This window comes from Eubalaena glacialis, chromosome 1, assembly GCF_028564815.1.
Source record: "Eubalaena glacialis isolate mEubGla1 chromosome 1, mEubGla1.1.hap2.+ XY, whole genome shotgun sequence".
NCBI classification, from domain to species: domain Eukaryota; kingdom Metazoa; phylum Chordata; class Mammalia; order Artiodactyla; family Balaenidae; genus Eubalaena; species Eubalaena glacialis.
Genome location: NC_083716.1, coordinates 221292145 through 221309768, shown reverse-complemented (window position 1 = coordinate 221309768; position 17624 = coordinate 221292145). Strand labels below are relative to the sequence as shown.

At 54.1% G+C, this 17624-nt stretch overlaps 1 protein-coding gene across 1 annotated transcript; it reads right to left on the bottom strand.

Annotated features, from left to right (window-relative positions):
- Window positions 1-3951: 3951 nt before the first annotated feature.
- On the bottom strand, window positions 3952-12919 carry SLC11A1 (solute carrier family 11 member 1). Its single transcript, XM_061204980.1, has 15 exons — window positions 12851-12919; window positions 12200-12333; window positions 11234-11356; window positions 10818-10937; window positions 9708-9814; window positions 9195-9265; window positions 8791-8858; window positions 8461-8616; window positions 7704-7862; window positions 6218-6307; window positions 5971-6090; window positions 5377-5526; window positions 4843-4916; window positions 4277-4430; window positions 3952-4138 (listed from the first exon to the last, which is right to left on the bottom strand). Exons 1-15 carry the CDS (start codon window positions 12855-12857, stop codon window positions 4028-4030), a joined length of 1644 nt encoding a protein of 547 aa, XP_061060963.1. The 5' UTR covers window positions 12858-12919; the 3' UTR covers window positions 3952-4027.
- Window positions 12920-17624: the final 4705 nt, after the last annotated feature.

Here is a 17624-nt window from a genome sequence, read left to right as displayed (position 1 = left end):
AAGCCAAGCGCCTCCACGCCTCAGGGCCTTTGTACATGCTGTTCTCTCGGCCTGGAATGCGCTTCCTCCGACTTCTCACAGCCAAATCCCACCGACCTCGAAAAAATGACACCCCCTCCAAGAGGCTTTTCTAGGCCCCTCCTCTACTCCCCACGCCGGCCACGATGTGACTGTTGGGCAGGGGGGAAAATCAAGCGGCGGCCACACACAGTGGGGCCCCCATCCCTGCGGGCTCAATGCCCAACCGTGGGGACCACAACGTCAACTGGAGGACCTTGAACACCCGCTCCACCTGGGTCTGTGCAGACGCACCGGCGGGCGCGGGGCCCGCGTTTCCACGCAGATTCTTCACGAGGGAAACTCCCGTGTGGTGCGCGGTGAGGTTTGCGGGTGGGTTTTTTTTCCCTGTTTATGAAGTTCTTTCCATTTGCCGTTACTATTTTGTGTTCACGTTTTTAAAATATTCATAACGCCAAGCCTTAACAAACACGCCTCAGCATTTCCTTACCCCGCCGGGCGGGGCGGGGCGGGGCGGGGCGGGGCGGGCGCGTCCAGTCCCGTCCGGCCGCTGGGTGCTAACGCGGCGCACGTCCTCTGGGCCGGGCGGAGGGGGAAGCCGGAGGGCGAGAGGCCCCGCGAAGGGAGCGGCGCTCGCCCGAAGGCGCGCCAGCTTCGGGGCTGGGCACCAGGGCAGGGAGGAGGTGGTCAGAGGCTGTGAATCCTGTGGACTCCACGACCCCCCCCTTCTGCTACTGGGTTAGCCAAAAAGTTTGTTCGGGTTTTTCCGGAACATCTTACTACGCCGCCGGCCGGCTGCCATCATTGCATTTAATCACGATAATCGCCAACTTGCGGCGAGCGCTTAGTCGGGCCCCCGCTTTGGCTGCGCCTCTCATCTCATTTACTTCTTAGAACAACCCGTGTTTTAACCCATTTTATAGATAAAGAAACTGAGTCCAGACCAGCGAGCGACTCGACACGCCCTCCGACGGGGGCAGAGGTTGCATTCCGGTCGCCGCGCCGAGCCCCCTCCCCTTCGGTACGGCCCCAGGGCGGGGCCTCGGCATTCTCTCCGGATGCTCAGCTGGCGCCGACCCCAAAAGGAAATGTGCGGCGGAGGGCTGAGTGAACCCCTGGCCTCGCCCCTGGCCTGAGCAGGGCGGCTCGCCTTCCACTCCCTTCGTCTTTCCCTCTGTGAAGGCTGGAACCTGGCTGACTGTGCCACTGAGGGTCAGGGGAGCTGACGCGGGGATAGGGCACTGTGAAGCACTGCTGCCCCCCTCCCGTCGCTATTCCCTGCACCTCCTACCCCTAATCCTCCCCCTCCCCCCCGCTCCCCGCCATCGTCTCCTCCGAGCCTTCGCTGGTGCGGATCTCCTCCCAGCGAGACCTGCCCTGCTCTCACGCTCAGCGGTGCACTTTCCGCCGGGGCGGAGTGGATGCGGAGTGAGCCCGGACGTCCGTGCAGTGCGGGGGTCTGGGGTCTGTGGGGACAGAGTTGCTGGTGGAAGCGTTCTGTAAGGTGGGGCGGGTTCTTTGGGTTTCCTCAGGAAGGAGGGGAGTCCACACCCAGCTGCTCTCCCTCTACCCTCTCTACTACAGCAAGTGGGGGGTCGCCGTACCCGCATAGTTTATTTTTATGTTTCATAGGTTTGCGCCCCAGGACGGATAAAGTCATGGGGACTGTGAGTCGAGAAACACTAGGACTCAGCCGGGGTCGGTCTGGCAACCATGGACAAGTGTCTTGTTCATCCAGCACCTCAGCTTCCTTCTCTGCCAAATAGGGTTGGTAAGGGTCCAACCCAGGCAAGTGGGTAGGGGGAATGCCGAGCAGAAAGGCCGGATGCCCTCCTCCCACGCTCCGCGACACCGTGGTGCACCTTCCGACACAGCGGGGTGGATGCGGAGTGAGTCAGGACGCCTGTGCAGTGCCGGGTGTGGGGGTCTGTGGGGATGGAGTTGTGGGTGGAAGCCTCTGGGGAGAGTAATGGTGTCAGGCCACTCCCAGTCTGAGGGGCTGATGAAGCATCTAGTTAGATCTGAACCTGGGGGCTGGGAGGACCAAAGCTGCTGGGGAGGGAGCAGCCCTTTGGGAGGTGTCCCTGTCTGGATATGACTGACCTTGGCCTGACTTTAGCACTAACGCCTTACCCAGGCCCAGAGCAACCGTTAGCTGGCCTTTTGGTCCCCTCCCCTCCTCACCTTCCTTTACCCCAAGTTCTAAGCTCTGGGCTTGACTGTTCGTATGACCAGCCTGCCCGTTCTTCTGGGGAACTCCCAACAAGGTTGCAAGTCTCTAGCTTTTGCACACACTGACCCCCACCCCCGCCCCAACTCCCGGCATGCTCATCTCCCCCTTGACTGCTCTCCCTCTGTCTATTCGGCTTTCAAAATATTGTCCAGGAGTTTCTCTTCTGTGGGTCTTGCCTCATTCTTTGCAGGTGTGCCTGACGCACACTTCCGATCCTCAGTGTTCTGTTGTCATTTACTTAGGTTCCCCCCAACCCAGTGTGAGCTCCTAGAGAGCTGACATCTTTAATTCGAGACTGTGCCTCCCTTCCCCACGTCCAACACAGGGTTGGCGCCCAACTAATGCCTAGAGAATTGACCAGAGGGGTGGGCAGGGGGTACAGCTGGGGGCACCTCAGGGAAACAGGAAAGGGGTCTCCCGTTTCTCCGCTACCTGGCCCCCATTCATCCTCTCTTTGAGTTCGCAGGGGCACCATCTTCTCCAGGGACAAGACGGGAAAAGGAGATTGGGCGGCGTTCTAGCCCAGGTACCTCTCCGCCGTTGCTCGGGTGAGCCAGACCTGTCCCATCCCCTCCCTCTTAGAGGGCCCCACTTGTTTCGTTGCCCTTTTAAGAAAGAGGAAATTCTTCTCATAAACAAGCGCCTCAACCAGAGCGCGGAGCCCAGCTGCCTGCCCCGCCGCATCCCCGGGAAATCGGGGGTGCTTCCAGGCACAGCGCCCACTCCAAGCTCAATCTAGGGGAAAGGGCTGGCGGCCCCTCCTCGCCGCCGCTCGCCACAGCTCCGGGGCTGGGGTCCGAGGGACGGGAAGAGGCAGGAGGGACTTGGGGGAGCCTAGAAACAGCCCAGGGAGCGTCTGTAAAGTGCAGTCCCTTTAAGGGGCGAAAGGGCGCCGGGCCGCTCCCTGCGGCCGAGGGGGTTCCCCGCCCACAGAGCTCACCCCACCTTCCCGCCTGGGCGGATTCCGAGGCCCCCGGGCGCGAGGCCCGAGTGACAGCCGCCTCCTCTTTGGAGGCGGGGAGTCCCGGCGCTCGGGATCGTCCCTGCCCCTAGGGGGAGCTGGGAGTCAACGCCCAGGGAGCGTTAACTGTGCGGCGTGGGAGTCCCGGCCGCCTGGTCCCCTGGGGAAATGGCAAAGGAATTGGCCCTCAGAGGCATCGACTCTTGGGTTCCTTAGGACTTGGCGCCCGAAGAGGGGAGAACCGCGCTTCTGTTTTACTGCCTGGAAAAGGGGTTTCAGGTGGAACAGAAAGGCTGAGCCCACTCCAGCGAGAGTAGGAGCGAGGCAGACCTTCGGGGAGGGGGACTATTCTTGATGGTTCAGGGATTTTGTGCTTTCCTGTTTCCGTTTCCCTGCTCTTTTGGATAAGAAGTGAATTAGCATTTATTTATCATTTTCAGACTCTATTTTAAGTACCAGTTTGGAGCCTGTGTCCCACCCCCAATTGGGTTGGTCTGTCAGGTCAGTCCTATAGGTGCTCAATAAATACTTTAGGAATGTTTTTTTTTTTGAAGTCTCAAGTGCCAGGCTCTGCGTTAAAGTGCTTTATTTATGTCCGTTGCAAGGTTGGTGTCCCCATTTTATAGTTGAGAACACTGAGATCCGGAGGTTAATCACTTGTCCAAACTAGGAGACAGCGGGTCCCTACAGAACCAGGGTTGGCCTGCTTCCAGAACTCCATCTTGCTGCCTCCACACACCGCCCCCGCCCCCCACTGGTCCAGCAGGCCAGTCTGCCCCACTCATTCCACCCTCGGCCGTGCCCTGGGTGGGAGCTCATCCAGAGGTCTTCTCCTCCTGATCCTCTTCAGGAAGCCCATACAGAAAGTGTTGGTGGGAACCGTGGGCCAGAAGGGTGGCTCCATGGGTGATGAGACAGGTCCAGGCCTGGAGGAGTGGTGACCATGAGTAGGGGAGAGGACAAGACCTTTGGGGAAGCCCCAGTGCATCTCCCCTAAGCCCTCCATCTGTTGTCTCCTCTCCTTGCCTCCCCCATCCCCAAGGCGCCCGCTGACCCAACAGTACCAGGTAGGTGGTGAGGCCCAGGTAGACTGCGGCCAGCAGTGCCACAAGGCTGAAGTAGGCAGGGTGGGGTAGGCTGGGCAAGTAGCTGACCACAAAGTAGAGGTTGATGGCACAGATCAGCACCATGATGGAAGAAGTGCAGGCCTTGCTCACCCTTGGGCACAAGAGGGAGGCTCAGGATTGGCTACATCTCCTCCAGTGCCCACAGCCAGCCTGGAGCTAAGGTGGGGGGTGGATACACAAAGCCAGCTTCCCAGGGCTGTGGGCCCTGGAGCAGACCCCTGGCCAACTTCTGCCTCCTGGGCCCTCCAGGCACCACACTGGCAGGATTTGGCAAAAGCAGAGTCTGAGGTGAGGGGGAGGAGCTCAAGCTCTAGAAACAGCCCCTGGCCCAGGATTCCAGTCCTGGCTCCTCCACTTGCTAGCTAGCTGTGTGACCTGGGCAAGTTTCTTAACCTCTCTGACCTTATCCGGATAGTGGGAATAATGGGAATTCCTACCTCTTGGTGGTTGTGAGGATCAAGTGTGGTAATGTAAGTCCAGTGCTGGGGTTGGGGAGTACTCACGGGCCATTGGTAAACTCCTGCATCAGGGTGGGCATGCTGGTGAACGTGAGGATGGGCAGCACAGCGAAGGGAAGCTGGGGAGAATTGGGAGGAGAGGGCTGAGGGACCCTGCCCTTAGAATACAGTAAGGAGGGGAGGAGCAGGCCGGGGCTCCAGTCACCCTCTGCCTCACTGTGCACCCTTGGGAAAGTCCCCTAACCACTCTGAGCCTCAATTTCTCCACTTCTATGCCTTCCAGGGTTGTAGGGGCTCCAAAGCAGGAGAATGTGTTTGGGGGCTCTGGCCCCAGGCTGCCTGAGCTTGTATCCCAGCTCTGCCACTGGTCACTTAACTGCATGCATCAGTTTTCCCATCTGCAAAATGGGGATAATGGTGGTTCCTACCCCCTGGGGTGGCTGTGGGGAGTACATGAGGCTTGTAGATAAGGTGTGTTTAGAATAGTGCCTGGGAGGTAGGGGAGGCTCCGTAGGGGGATTGCTGTGGTTCTTGTTTGGCTCCACAGGGGGAAGGAGGTGATAGGGCCCGCTGGCTCACCAGCAGGCTCTGCAGCACGTTGAGCAGGTCGTTGAGGCCTGACAGGTCCCGGAGGTCCCTGAAGACTGCCACGAGCATGGTGGGCAGGATGGCACAGGAGCGAGTGAGCAGGACTCGGGCAAAGCGTGACCACCGCAGCTTCAGGAAGCCCTGGGGGGTGGGGTGGGCACCTTGGTGGTGGGGTGCAGGACTGCGTTCCAAGGGAGGGACCCTCTATCCTCCCTCAGCCCATCTCATGCCTGGAGGAAAACTCTGTTTTTCCATCTTTGAAATGGGGGCAGCTCTGTCCATAGTTGGTGGTGAGAGGATAGATGGGGGGAAATTAGGGGGGGGTTCCCCTCGGGGGGTTCCCCTCCCGCAGCTGATTGCTGAAGACTAAACCGTGTTGGAGAAAAGGCTCCTATTAGTCCTGGGTCTGCAGTCTCGGGCCTCACCTCGCTGAATCTCAGTTTTCTCATCTGTAAAGTGGGGCTTATAAGGGCACCCGTTGGGCTGCCTTAAGGATCAAGGAAGCGGACGTCCGAGCCCCGAGTAGTGTGCCTTGTCCTCAGACCCCTGCCCGCCCCGGCCCGCCCCAGCCCCACCCAGCCCCACCTCCATCACAAACTGTCCCGCGTAGGTGCCGGTCATGGTGGAGCTCTGCCCGGCGGCCAGCAGACCCACCGCCCAGATGTAGAGGGCTGCGGGGCCAAAGAGGCAGCCCAGGATCACGCCCTGGAGGGAGGGGTGTGGTCAGACCCATGGACCCGCCCCTTCTCACGCAGGCTCTGCCCCTGAGGTGGGCGTGGCGAGGAGCCCCGCTGGATAGAGCCCTTCCATGCCCGCCCTGCCTCGCGCTTACTCCTTGGTAAATGTCCACCGCCACTGTAAGGTTGTTCATGGGGAAGATCTTGGCGTAGTCGTGGAGGCTGCTGTTAGCACAGACGTTGAACTGCGGGCACCGGGCAGTAGGAAGGAGATGTGAAGCGCACACTCAGTGTTAGAAAATCAGACCTCCAAGCCTTGACCAAGGGTTGAAAACTGGTGGCCTGCGGGCTGCATCCAGCCAGACATATTTTGTTTGGCTAACAAATTTTTTTTTCTTTAGTGTGAATTGGTTGACAACATTTACAAATGAGAAGATTTAACATGAGACCCTGGTTTCCAGCTGCTCTTGGATTGTAAGAGCTGGCATTACCACAGAGAGACAATTGGCCGGCAGTGACTCAAGCTGCCCCACAGGCCCTTCTCCCTTACATGGGACCCACTTCCCACAGCTCTGTGACTCGGCTGGTCTCAAAGGCAATGTGTTACTGCGGTTTGCCATCCTATTTAGACCTCTGTCCTTATGCTAAGGAGCAGAGACCCAGGGAGGGCTATGACCTCACAAGGTCACACAGCAAGGCAGTGGCAGTGCCCATGTCCCCGGAGGCTTGGCCAGTCTGTCCCATCCCCACCCAACCCTGTCAGCGTTCAGTAAGCGCCCAACACTGGCTAGCAGTTGTTAGAGCCTTGGGACAGAGACTCACTCAAAAACTGAGACAGGCACAGTCCCAGATCCCAGAGAGCCAGGGAGGAGCTGGCCGGCTCCTTAGCTTTCAGAGTCCGCTCAAATGTCACCTCCTCCAAGAGGCCTCTCCTGACCACCTGGCCTAATGTAGTAGTCCCTCCCTCACCACACCCCCAATTATGTTTCATCACCCCCTTTATTTCCTTCACAACATCGTTCATATTTTCCTTTGAAACCGATCAACTGATTGGTTGATTTGTTTCCTGTTTGCTCACTGCCTCCGAATTTAATCTGCAAGAGGGCAAGGTCTCTGTATCATTGACTGCTGTATCCCTAGGGCCTAAGACACTGGCTGATACATAACAAATGCTCAGTAAATCTTTGCTGAATGAATGACAGTTTATCTACTAATACTGAAGATTATCACTAGAAACTCAAGAAAAGAAATTTACTGCCTGCATATCCCTAACCCCACGCTCATGCTTAGGCAGGCACCCCCTCCCAGAATGCCCTCCCTGCAGTTTGCTGGGCAAATCCTGCCCATCCTTGAAGGTGCAACTGGAATGCTGGATCCTCCAAGACTCAGCTCCTCCCCCCAATCACCTCCCCTGGACGTCTGTGCCTTGTAGCCCCTGGCGAGGGGCTGACCACATGCAAGCCTACATGTGGCGTGTCTCCCCAGTGCGGTGGGGAAGGGGCTCCCAGCCAGAGGCCAGGGTCGCAGACTCCCTCCCCTACCAGTGCCTGGAATGCAGGACAGAGACTCGAAGGGCTTAGCTGCGCTGTTTGGAGTCCCCAGCAAAGCCTGAAGGGCATGTGCATATGGGGTGTGCCTCACCGCAGCCTGGTTGGTTTGCTGGTAGAAGGCTTGCCCAAAGACAGCCACAACAAAGAGGTTGATGAAGAAGGAGACAGACAGGGCGATGGCGGCTTCAATCAGGAAGTACATGTTGGCTTCTCGGATGTCTGCCCGGCGGGCCCGGTCTATCTCTCGAGACTATGAAAGTCAAAGGGAGGGAAGCACCAAAGTCCCTCAGAGTCATCCCAACATTCTCTACCCTCACACCTCTACCTATGTTCCCCCCAAACCCCAGTTCTTTCTAAAGCCCCCTACATGGCCGTCTGGGATAGGCCTTTGTTTCTGCCTCAGGGCCTTTGCACTTGCCAGTCGCTCTGCTTAGAATCTCTTCTCCCCTGGTCTTCCTTCCCATCCTTCATGTTTCAAAGGCCTTTGCTGACTCCTTTTCTAAAGGAGCCCCCTCCTCAGTCATTCTCCATCATACTTCTCTGTTTTGTTTCCTTCAGAGCACCTTTCACAATCCATTTCTTTCCTTTATTGTTTACTTGCACATGGTCTGTCTCTCCTACTAGAATGCATGCTCAAAGAAGGCAGAGGACTTATCTGTCTTTTCATCACTGACCCCCAGCTCCCAGCACACAGTAGACCCTCTATTATTATATATTGAATAAAGAGTGATTCACTTCCCTCCTAAATTCACATTTGGGAGCCAAAGGGGCGGGGCTCCAGCCTTGGGGGCGGAGCCAGTGTGGCTCTTAGGGAGAGAGCATGTCTCCCTGCTCTCCAGTCTGCTCACCTTGACCAGGGCTGAGTGCAGGTAGATGTTGTGGGGCATGATGATGGCGCCAATGATGCCCACGGCCTGCAGCAGCTCGGGCTGGCCGCAGCCAGGGCACAAGGGCAGGAACAGGCCCCGAAGAAGTGCTCCCTGAGCAGGACGTGCCACCACATACTGTGGAGAGGAGCCTCGTCAGGCTCCGCTCCACCCCTGAGCAGCCATTCTCACCCTCCACCCCAACCGTGGCTGCTAGGGAGCATGGCTAAGGTCCGCTCCCCCCCTCCCCTCAGGCTCTGCAGGGGGCAGAGTGGGGTGGCCTTGGTGTGGGGACATGGTACGGCTTCCCACCTCATAGCCGAAGGTCAAGGCCATAATGGTAATAAGAAATCCAAAAAAGGCTTCCAGCTTCCGCAACCCTAGGGGGAGAACAAAGGGGCAGAGCCAAAAAACCAAAATTGTAACATAAGCAATTATTAATGGCTGGTATCTTGAGCACTTTGTTCCAGGCACTGTGCCAAGCGCTTAACATATAGTGCTCAGTGAAGCCTCGCCACAGCCCTGTGGCCTCTGTGCCATTATCCGCATGTTATAGATGAAGAAACAGAAGTCTAAGTAACTTGCTCAAGGCCATACAGTCAGAGTGAGGTTGCTAGGAGCACTTCTCCCAATTCAGCAGAGCATCAGTCAGCTCCTACATTCATTGCCAGTCCCCTCCCTCGCCAAGTCCCCTATGGGATGAGAGGCACACCCACCATAGTTATCGAGGAAGAGGAAGAAGAATGTGTCCACGATGGTGATGAGGACACCACCCCAGAGTGGGATTCTGAAACCAGAGTGGCCTGCGTCAGCCCCGCCCGGTCCAGGAGTCTGGAACTCCCTTCTCAGGGCTGGAGACTGTAGAATGGGGCCTCCCGGGAGCAGGCACTCAAGTGGCCCCAGACAGCTAAGGGAGAGGGGAGTGGGAGTGTGCTAGAGACGGGAAAATGGCGCATACGCGCTAGGAAGGGCCAAGCTGTGTGGAGGACCAGCATGGTAGGGAGCTTGGGGCTGCAGTCCTGAAGGCTGCATGGTGCTGACATCTGGGTGATTTGAGACAAGTCACTTTACATATCTGGGTCTCCATTTCCCCATCTGGCAAATTGGGCAATAGCTCTGAATCAGAGGTGACTGGAGGATGAAGTGGACGCAGGGAAATAGAAGGCCTGGGGAGGAAGAAGCAGCTGTGCCCAGCCCTGGACTGAAGAGCTGGGGCCCCTCCGGAGTACCGTCCAGCTGAGAGCAGATTGAATGCAATAGCTGTGCCAATGACTTCCTGCATGTCTGAGCCCACGATGGCTAGCTCGATGGTCAGCCAGAGAAGGATGCGGGGCACCTAGGGGGAGGTAATCCCGTCATTAAGGCTGGACCAATTATTTGTCTGTTGTCTCAGCCCTACACTGACTGACCTTTCTGTACCTGGCTCTATACTCCTGGGCTGGAAGCCTGCAAACTACATTTGCAAGTCGGCCTTGCCAGCGGGCTTCCAGTTAGGTTTTCATGGTGTAAAATTAATCAACAGAAACTTCAATTAAATAGAGTCGGGAGCGGGCTTCCAGTTAGGTTTTCATGGTGTAAAATTAATCAACAGAAACTTCAATTAAATAGAGTCGGGAGATGAGAAGGGGAAGCTCCCACGCCCTGCGAAGATAGCAGAGCCCAACAGGAAGAAGAAAGACTCCTCTTCATTCCCCGGCAAGGACTCAGCCACTGAAAAGCCATGGACTCTCTGTTTACTATCGGCCTCCCAACTTCCCTTTCCCCTCCATAAAAGTGTTCTCCTCCCTTTGCCGTGTGGAGACTTGCACGTGGCTCCCCATGGCTGCAGACTCCCCAGTTATGATTCTCTGCTGATCCTGAATAAGCCCATCTTTGCTGGAGAAATATCTAGCAGTCTATTTGTTTTAGGTCAACAGTAGGAAATAGTTAAAGGAAGTGGAAAGGCAGGGAGACATCATTTTTACCCCCCGCTTCTGGAGCTGGCACCAGCAAGGGCACCAGGCAATATGGGCTCCAGTCAGCAGTGGCGGCAATGTTTCTAGAAGCTTGGCAGCGAATGATTGCCCCTGGGCTCCTGTCCAGCAGCTTTCTGATCTCTGGGTAACACCTCCTTCCCTTGCTCCTTCAGCTCTTTCAACACCTTTGTGACTACATCCCTGCATTAGATACCTTTGAAATATCTAGTGGCGTAATTTCTGTTTGTCTGCCTGGACAGTGACGACAGCCAAGTCCCCAGTGTCCACCGCAGCCAATGATTATCCCGAGCCAATGCCCACCTGCTTTTCACCTTGGGCAAGTCACCTCTCCAGGGGCTTCCTGTCCAGGTGCACCAAGCTCACCTTAGGGTAGTAGAGATGGCAGACCTCGCCCAAGTCCTTGCCTGTCACCACGCCCAGCCGGGCAGCAAGTCGCTGGCAGAGCAAGCCCAACACGGTGGCCCACAGCAGTACCCAGAGCAGCTGTGAGAAGCCAGGGAGAGACCGTCAGCCAGAGGGACCAGTCTCTGATAAGCCCTGAGCTGCTGGGACCCTCTAACCAAGGACACCCTCTGGGGAGCAAATGGGGGAGACGGAGCTAGAAGACTCCCTCCACTCCCGCAGGGTTGCCTTGGGGACGCTTTTGTGGTCCACGTGAACTTAACACCTGTTCCCAGGAACACTGGCCATGCACGCCACTCTGGGGAAACGTGGCAAGCTGGGGGTCTCCACCCACTTAGCCTGGTCACCCCCTCCCCACCGTGCCCCGACTCAATCACTTTGAATCCAGCCACAGCCCCAGCCTGAAGATCCGACTCGATGTTTCCTGGGTCCAGGAAAGCGATGCTCATAAGGAAGCCGGGCCCCGTGAAGGCCCACAGCTTCCGCAGGCTGAATGCGCCCTGTGGAGGGAAGTGGAGTAAGGGGTCTTGGACACAAGGTTGGGGACAGCTGGCCGTGGCCAGCCCCCAGGTGAGCCCCTCTGGGCTCATGGGCCCAGGCTGGCCAGCCCTGCCCTCCATTCCCCATTCCTGGAGCTGCCACCCTGGGGGTGGAGGGGGTGGGGGGGGTTAGTGGAGCACAGGGGGTGGGAGGAAGTCGGGATTTGCTGAGTCACGGCAGATCAGCTTTCTGGATTGGTCAGGTTCTGTGGTCTACACTTGACCAGACGTCCTCAGGCAGGCCCTGAGTCAGCAGATCCTTAGAGCCCAGAGGGGAGCTTTCCTGGGTCAGGCCTCCCTGGGCCAGCTCCTCCCTGCCCAGTCCCTTCTCAGACCACAGGGCCTCCTCTCTGGAGCCCACTGAGCCTAGGGTCTCCCCACCCCTATTCCGGGGGTTGGCCTGGCAGCCTGGGCATCTGCTAAAGATTCTGGGAATGCAGGGTGATACTCTCTTAGAAGCCAGCCGGCAGGCTCCACATCTCCCGATGCCCTTGTCTGCGTCCTTTCCTTAAATGTTACAACAAATCCTTGAGGCTCCAACCGGAATTCACCCCAGGTCCCTTTCCCTTCCTAGGAAAGCTGAGATTCATCTAGAAAGCCACTTGGTAATTTTTAGACAAATATTAAGTGCCCCAGCTAAGCACTGGGGACAGAAGCAGGAGGGCAGCAGTTGCCATTGTCCATCACTGCTGCTCAGAGCTGGAAGGGACTTGCCGTGGTCTGCAGGAGACCCCCCTCCCCCTGTGAGATCCCATATGATCTTGTCCATCCTGAAAGACCCCAGGAAGTTTCCAGCATTCTCACCGGTTTTGCATCTGGGATGGGGATCTTCTTGCTCAGGTAGGTCCCTCCGGGAGGCTCTTGCTGTAACCCTGGGTTGGGTGGGCTGGAGATGGAGCCATATCTGGTCCTACTGAGCTTTGGGGGGCCCGTGTCACCTGCAAGGGGTCCCATGAGCCTTGGTGAGTGACCTGCCTCTTTCTGGTGGCCCAGGATTAAAGCCATCTGTCCTCTTCCCCCACCTCCTCTTGGCAAAGTGGAGAAATGAAGGCCCAACTGAACAGGAGGCCTCCTTGACTCCCATCTTGGGTCCACCGCCTCCACCCCGGACCAAACATTACAGAAGATGTGTGAGAAGCGGGGCCTTCAGGATTACCCTCCTTCCATGTGAGTGCAGAGATTCCCAGACCCAGATCTCTCTCGTCACGGAGGATGTGGAGAGGGACATGGGTTCTGAGGAGGGAAAGCTGGCCCTGCCGTGTGTGCCCCTTGGCCTCATCCGTGCCACCTCCAGCAGCCAAGGAAGCTCCAGGAGCTCCAGATCCACAGAGATGAGGCAAGGGGGCACTCTGCCCTTGGGGATGTGAAGAACCCAGCCCCAGGCTGGTGTCCTTGCCCCCCTGACTCTCCCCCCCCACCCCCATTCAGGCTCTGTCCCTGGAGGGGGCCACTCACCTGTCATGAGGACCGCAGACTCAGGCACTCTGCACAAGTGGTGTGCTGGGCAGCCCTTCTGGCCACGCTTCCTCTCTGGGTGCTGGTGAGTGCGTGAGTCCACACCCTCTCACCCATCCTCAGCTGAGCTGGGCTGTCCTCACACACACGGAGCATTGTGAAACACTTTCCAAAGGCAGAAGTGGCCGGCTCTGGTGGAAGGGTCTGGGTGACCACAGTATGGCCATTTGTTCCCCTCCTGGCCTGAGTCCCACAACTCCTCTGGCTCCCTTCCAGGCTCCCCGAGTTGTGTGCGTCCCAAGTTAGCTCTGATTTCAGACACTTCCTACCACTTGGGCATTCATGTCTAGATCACGTGACTGCCCCCTGCCTCCCCCTTCTCTCACCCTGCACAGTCAGACCCTTCTCCTTTTCATTCCTGAGTCCCATGGCCAGTGGTTGGCCTAATGGGAGGAAGGGAGTTCTGATGCCTACCTCGACCTCAGTTTCCCACTGAGTGCCTCAGAGGAAAAGACCTTCCAGGCACGGCCACAGGGACATGCATTGAAGATTCAGGCCAAAGAGATCCTCAGGAGAAAAGGGCTGGAATTCTGGTCCTTGTTCTGCCACCGATCCACTTGACATTGTCACCAGATCATGTCCTGTCTCTGATCTTGTTTCTTCTGTTAAAGGAAGGGCTCAGACTAGCTAAGTGGTTAAAAGTTTAGGTGTCCAAGGAGGCCAGGCAGGTAAGATGAACTATGAGACAGGTTGGGAATGAGAAAAATAGTGCCAGCTCTGGACTTCCCTGGTGATTTAGTGGTTAAGACTCCGTGCTTCCACTGCAGGGGGCACGGGTTTGATCCCTGGTTGGGGAAGTTCTGTATGCTGCCGCAGTGCAGCCAAAAAAAAAAAGTGAAAAATAGTGCCAGCTCAGTGCTGAATGACAAAAGATGCTAAGCCTCAGTTGCGGGGGTGGGTACGGTAATAGGGAGTGGTGGACTGTAGCAAAACAAAGGTCATAAACTCTGTCTGAAGAGGGCAGTGCTTACAGAGTTCCAGCCAATTGTCATGTGGAAATGTGGGTCCACTGTCACCATGTCCTCTGACTTGTCAAGGATGCTGGAAAATGTATGCAACATATGCTTTTTGAATACTAGGCTAAAATTTTTTGAAAATATTGTGTAATCTAAACATACATTTCTACGGGCTGGATTCCACTTGAGGGTGACCAATCTATTACCTCTAGACCCTTACAGCTCCCAATCTCTTCTCCTTGCCAGCTGCCAGCTCCTTTATCCCCCCACTTACCTCCCTCAGAGTTTTCTCCCTGCCATGCCCTGTAGCCTTTCTTTTCTGCCAAGAAGATTCAGACCTTGAATTGTCATGGGGTTTCCAACTCCAAAGTCTGCGACTTCAGGACTCAGAGAAAATTGGGACAGGTTCTCACATCCAGACCTGATCTGGGATATGATGTATCCCCATGTTGAGTCAAAAACTTGAGCCAAAGCTTAGGAAACCAGGGTGGGGGGAGGCAGCCAATTTCTTGGCTCCTGGCTGATTGAAGAGGCTGGAGGGACAGGAGAGGTGTGGGTATGGGTAGGGGGGTGAATGGCGGGTCAGAGAGGAGGGAGCAGCACTGGGGTTTGTCTCTCACTGTGCAATCCTGTTGCTCGAGGTACGGTCACCATCCTTGACCTCTAGGGTTTACACAGGTTTGCAGTCGCTACCTTGGACTCACGTGGTGGTGGCTGTGGGGTGGTGCTGGGGTAGGATGCTGTGATGGTTTAATTTTTTGTGTCAGTTTCACTGGGCCATGGGGTGCCCAGTAATTTGGTCAAACATTCTGGGTATGTCTGTGAGGGTGTTTTTGGAGGAGATTAATATTTTAATCAGTAGACTAAGTAAATCTGATTTCCCTCCCTAATGGTGTATCATCCAACCAGTTGAAGACCTGAAGAGAACAAAAGGCTGAGTAAGGGAGAATTCTCTCTCCCTGAGGACTGCTTTTGAACCAGGACACTGATCTTCTCCTGTCTTCAGACTTGGGTTGGACTAGAACTTACACCATTGGCCCACCTGTTTCTCAGGCCTTCAGACTCGGACTGGGATTATATATGCCATTGGCTCTCCAGCTTGCAAATCTTGGGACTTCTTGGCCTCTATCCTCGCATGAGCCAATTCCTTATTATCTATCTATCATCTATCTATCATCTATATTTTCATTGGTTCTGTTTCTCTGGAGAACCCTGACTAAGACAGATGTCTTCCTCTTTGCATCTTTTGTGGGCCTTCCCTGTAGTTAGGAACTCGGTGAGTATAACTGATTAATGACTGATCAATACCCTGCACAACCTCTGCCTTACAGAAGAGGCAGTATGTGTAACGGTTAAGAGCAGAGGTTTCTGGGCAGAGTGTCTACATGAGCCAGAGCTCCAGAAATCTGCATAGTGGTCCCCTCGGATCTGGAGTTGTTGCTGAATACTAAACTCTGCATGCGTAGGGTGAAATTGCATGAAGCCCGATTTGCTCAAAATGGATCACAGACTTAAATGTAAATTTAAAACTGTAAAGCTTTTAGAAAAAAAGTAGGAGAGGGAATTCCCTGGTGGTCCAGTGGTTAGGACTCAGCGCTTTCACTGCCGTGGCTTGGGTTCCATTCCTGGTTGGGGAACGAAGATCTGCAAGCCACTTGGCGAGGCCAAAAAAAAAAAAAATTGGAGAAAATCTTCAGGATCTAGGACTAGACAAAGATTTGTTGGACTTGACACTTATAAAAGCATGATTTATAAAGGGGAAAATGATGAATTGGTCCTCATCAAAATTAAAAACTTTTGCTCTGTGAAGGACCCTGTTAAGAGAATGAAGAGACAAGCTAAAGATTCAGAGAAAATATTTGCAAACCACATATCTGACAAAAGACCAGTATCCAGAAATAGGGAAATCTCTTAAAACTCAAGAGTGAAAAACCAAACAATCCAATTAGAAATGGGCAGGGAGTTCCCTGGTGGTCTAGTGGTTAGGATTCGGTGCTTTCACTGCTGTGGCCCGGGTTCAATCCCTGGTCCGGGAACTGAGATCCCACAAGCCTCGCGGCGTGGTCAAAAAAACCAATCCAAAACAAAACACCAAACAAAAAAGAAATGGACAAAAGTCATGAACACTCATTTCACCAGACAGGATGTACAGATAGCAAATAAATATATGAAAAGATGTTCAGCGTCATTAGCCTTTAGGGAAATGCAAATTAAATCATAATGAGATATCACTACACGACTATCAGAATAGCTAAGATAAAAAATAGTCACAATACCAAATGTTGGTGAGGATGTGGAGAAACTAGGTTGATCACTGATATGTTGCTGGTGGGAATGTAAAATGGTACAGCCACTCTGGAGATAGTTTGGAAATTTCTTTAAAAATTAAAGATGCAGGAACTTCCCTGGCGGTCCAGTGGTTAAGACTTCGCCTTCCAATGCAGGGGATGTGGGTTCGATCCCTGGTCGGGGAGCTGGGATCTCACATGCCTCACGGCCAAAAAAAAAAACAAACATAAAAAACCCCATAAAGCAGAAGCAATATTGTACAAATTCAATAAAGACTTTAAAAATGGTCCACATCAAAAAAATCTTGAAAAAAAAAAATTAAAGATGCAACTACCATATGATTCAGCAACTGCACTCCTGGGCTTTTTTTTTCCCCAGAGAAATGATGATTTATGTTCACACAAAAACCTGTACACAAATTTTTAGAGCAGTTTTATTCATAATAGCTCAAACTGGAAACTACCCATACCATCCTTCAACGGGTGAATGGTTAACCAAACTACGGGACATCCATACCATAGAATATACTATGGTACTCATACCATATACTATGGTATACATTTATCCCAGAGAAATTAAAACTTGTGTTCATACAAAAACCTGTATATGAATGTTTATAGCAGCTTTATGTCTAATAGCCAAAAACTAGAATTAGCCTAGATGTCATTCAACAGGAGAATGGTAAAACTAACTGCAGTACAAACCATGGATTACTACTTAGCAGTGAAAGGAACGAACTACTGATACACACAGTAACTTGGATGAATCTCTAGGAAGTCATGCTAAGTGAAAAAAGTCAATCTGAAAAGTTTACATGGTTTACTATTACATTATATAACATTTTTTGCAATGACAAAATTTTGGAAATGAAGGTCAGATTTACTACTTTTTTCCTTTTACTACTAAGTTGCAGCCAGTAGAGGTGGGTGAGGTCGGGGGTGGAGAGGGATGTAGGTGTGATTCTGAAAAGATAACTTGAAGGATCCTTGTGGTATTGGAACTGTTCAGTATCTTGACCTTGGTGGAGGATACACAAACCTACACATATGACAAACTGAACAGAACTTAATACACACACATGAGTACAGGTAAAACTGGGGATATCTGAAAAAGAGCAGTGGATTTTGTCAAGGTCAATATGCTGGTTGTACTTTTTAAATTTTTTTTACTTTTGGCTGCATTGGGTCTTCATTGCTGCGTGTGGGCTTTCTCTAGTTGCGGCGAGCGGGGGCTACTCTTCGTTGTGGTGCACGGGCTTCTCATTGCGGTGGCTTCTCTTGTTGCAGAACACGGGCTCTAGGTGTGTGGGCTTCAGTAGTTGCAGTATGTGGGCTCAGTAGTTGTGGCTCATGGGTTCTAGAGCACAGGCTCAGTAGTTGTGGCGCATGGGCTTAGTTGCTCCGCGGCATGTGGGATCTTCCCGGACCAGGGATCGAACCCATGTCCCCTGCATTGGCAGGCAGATTCTT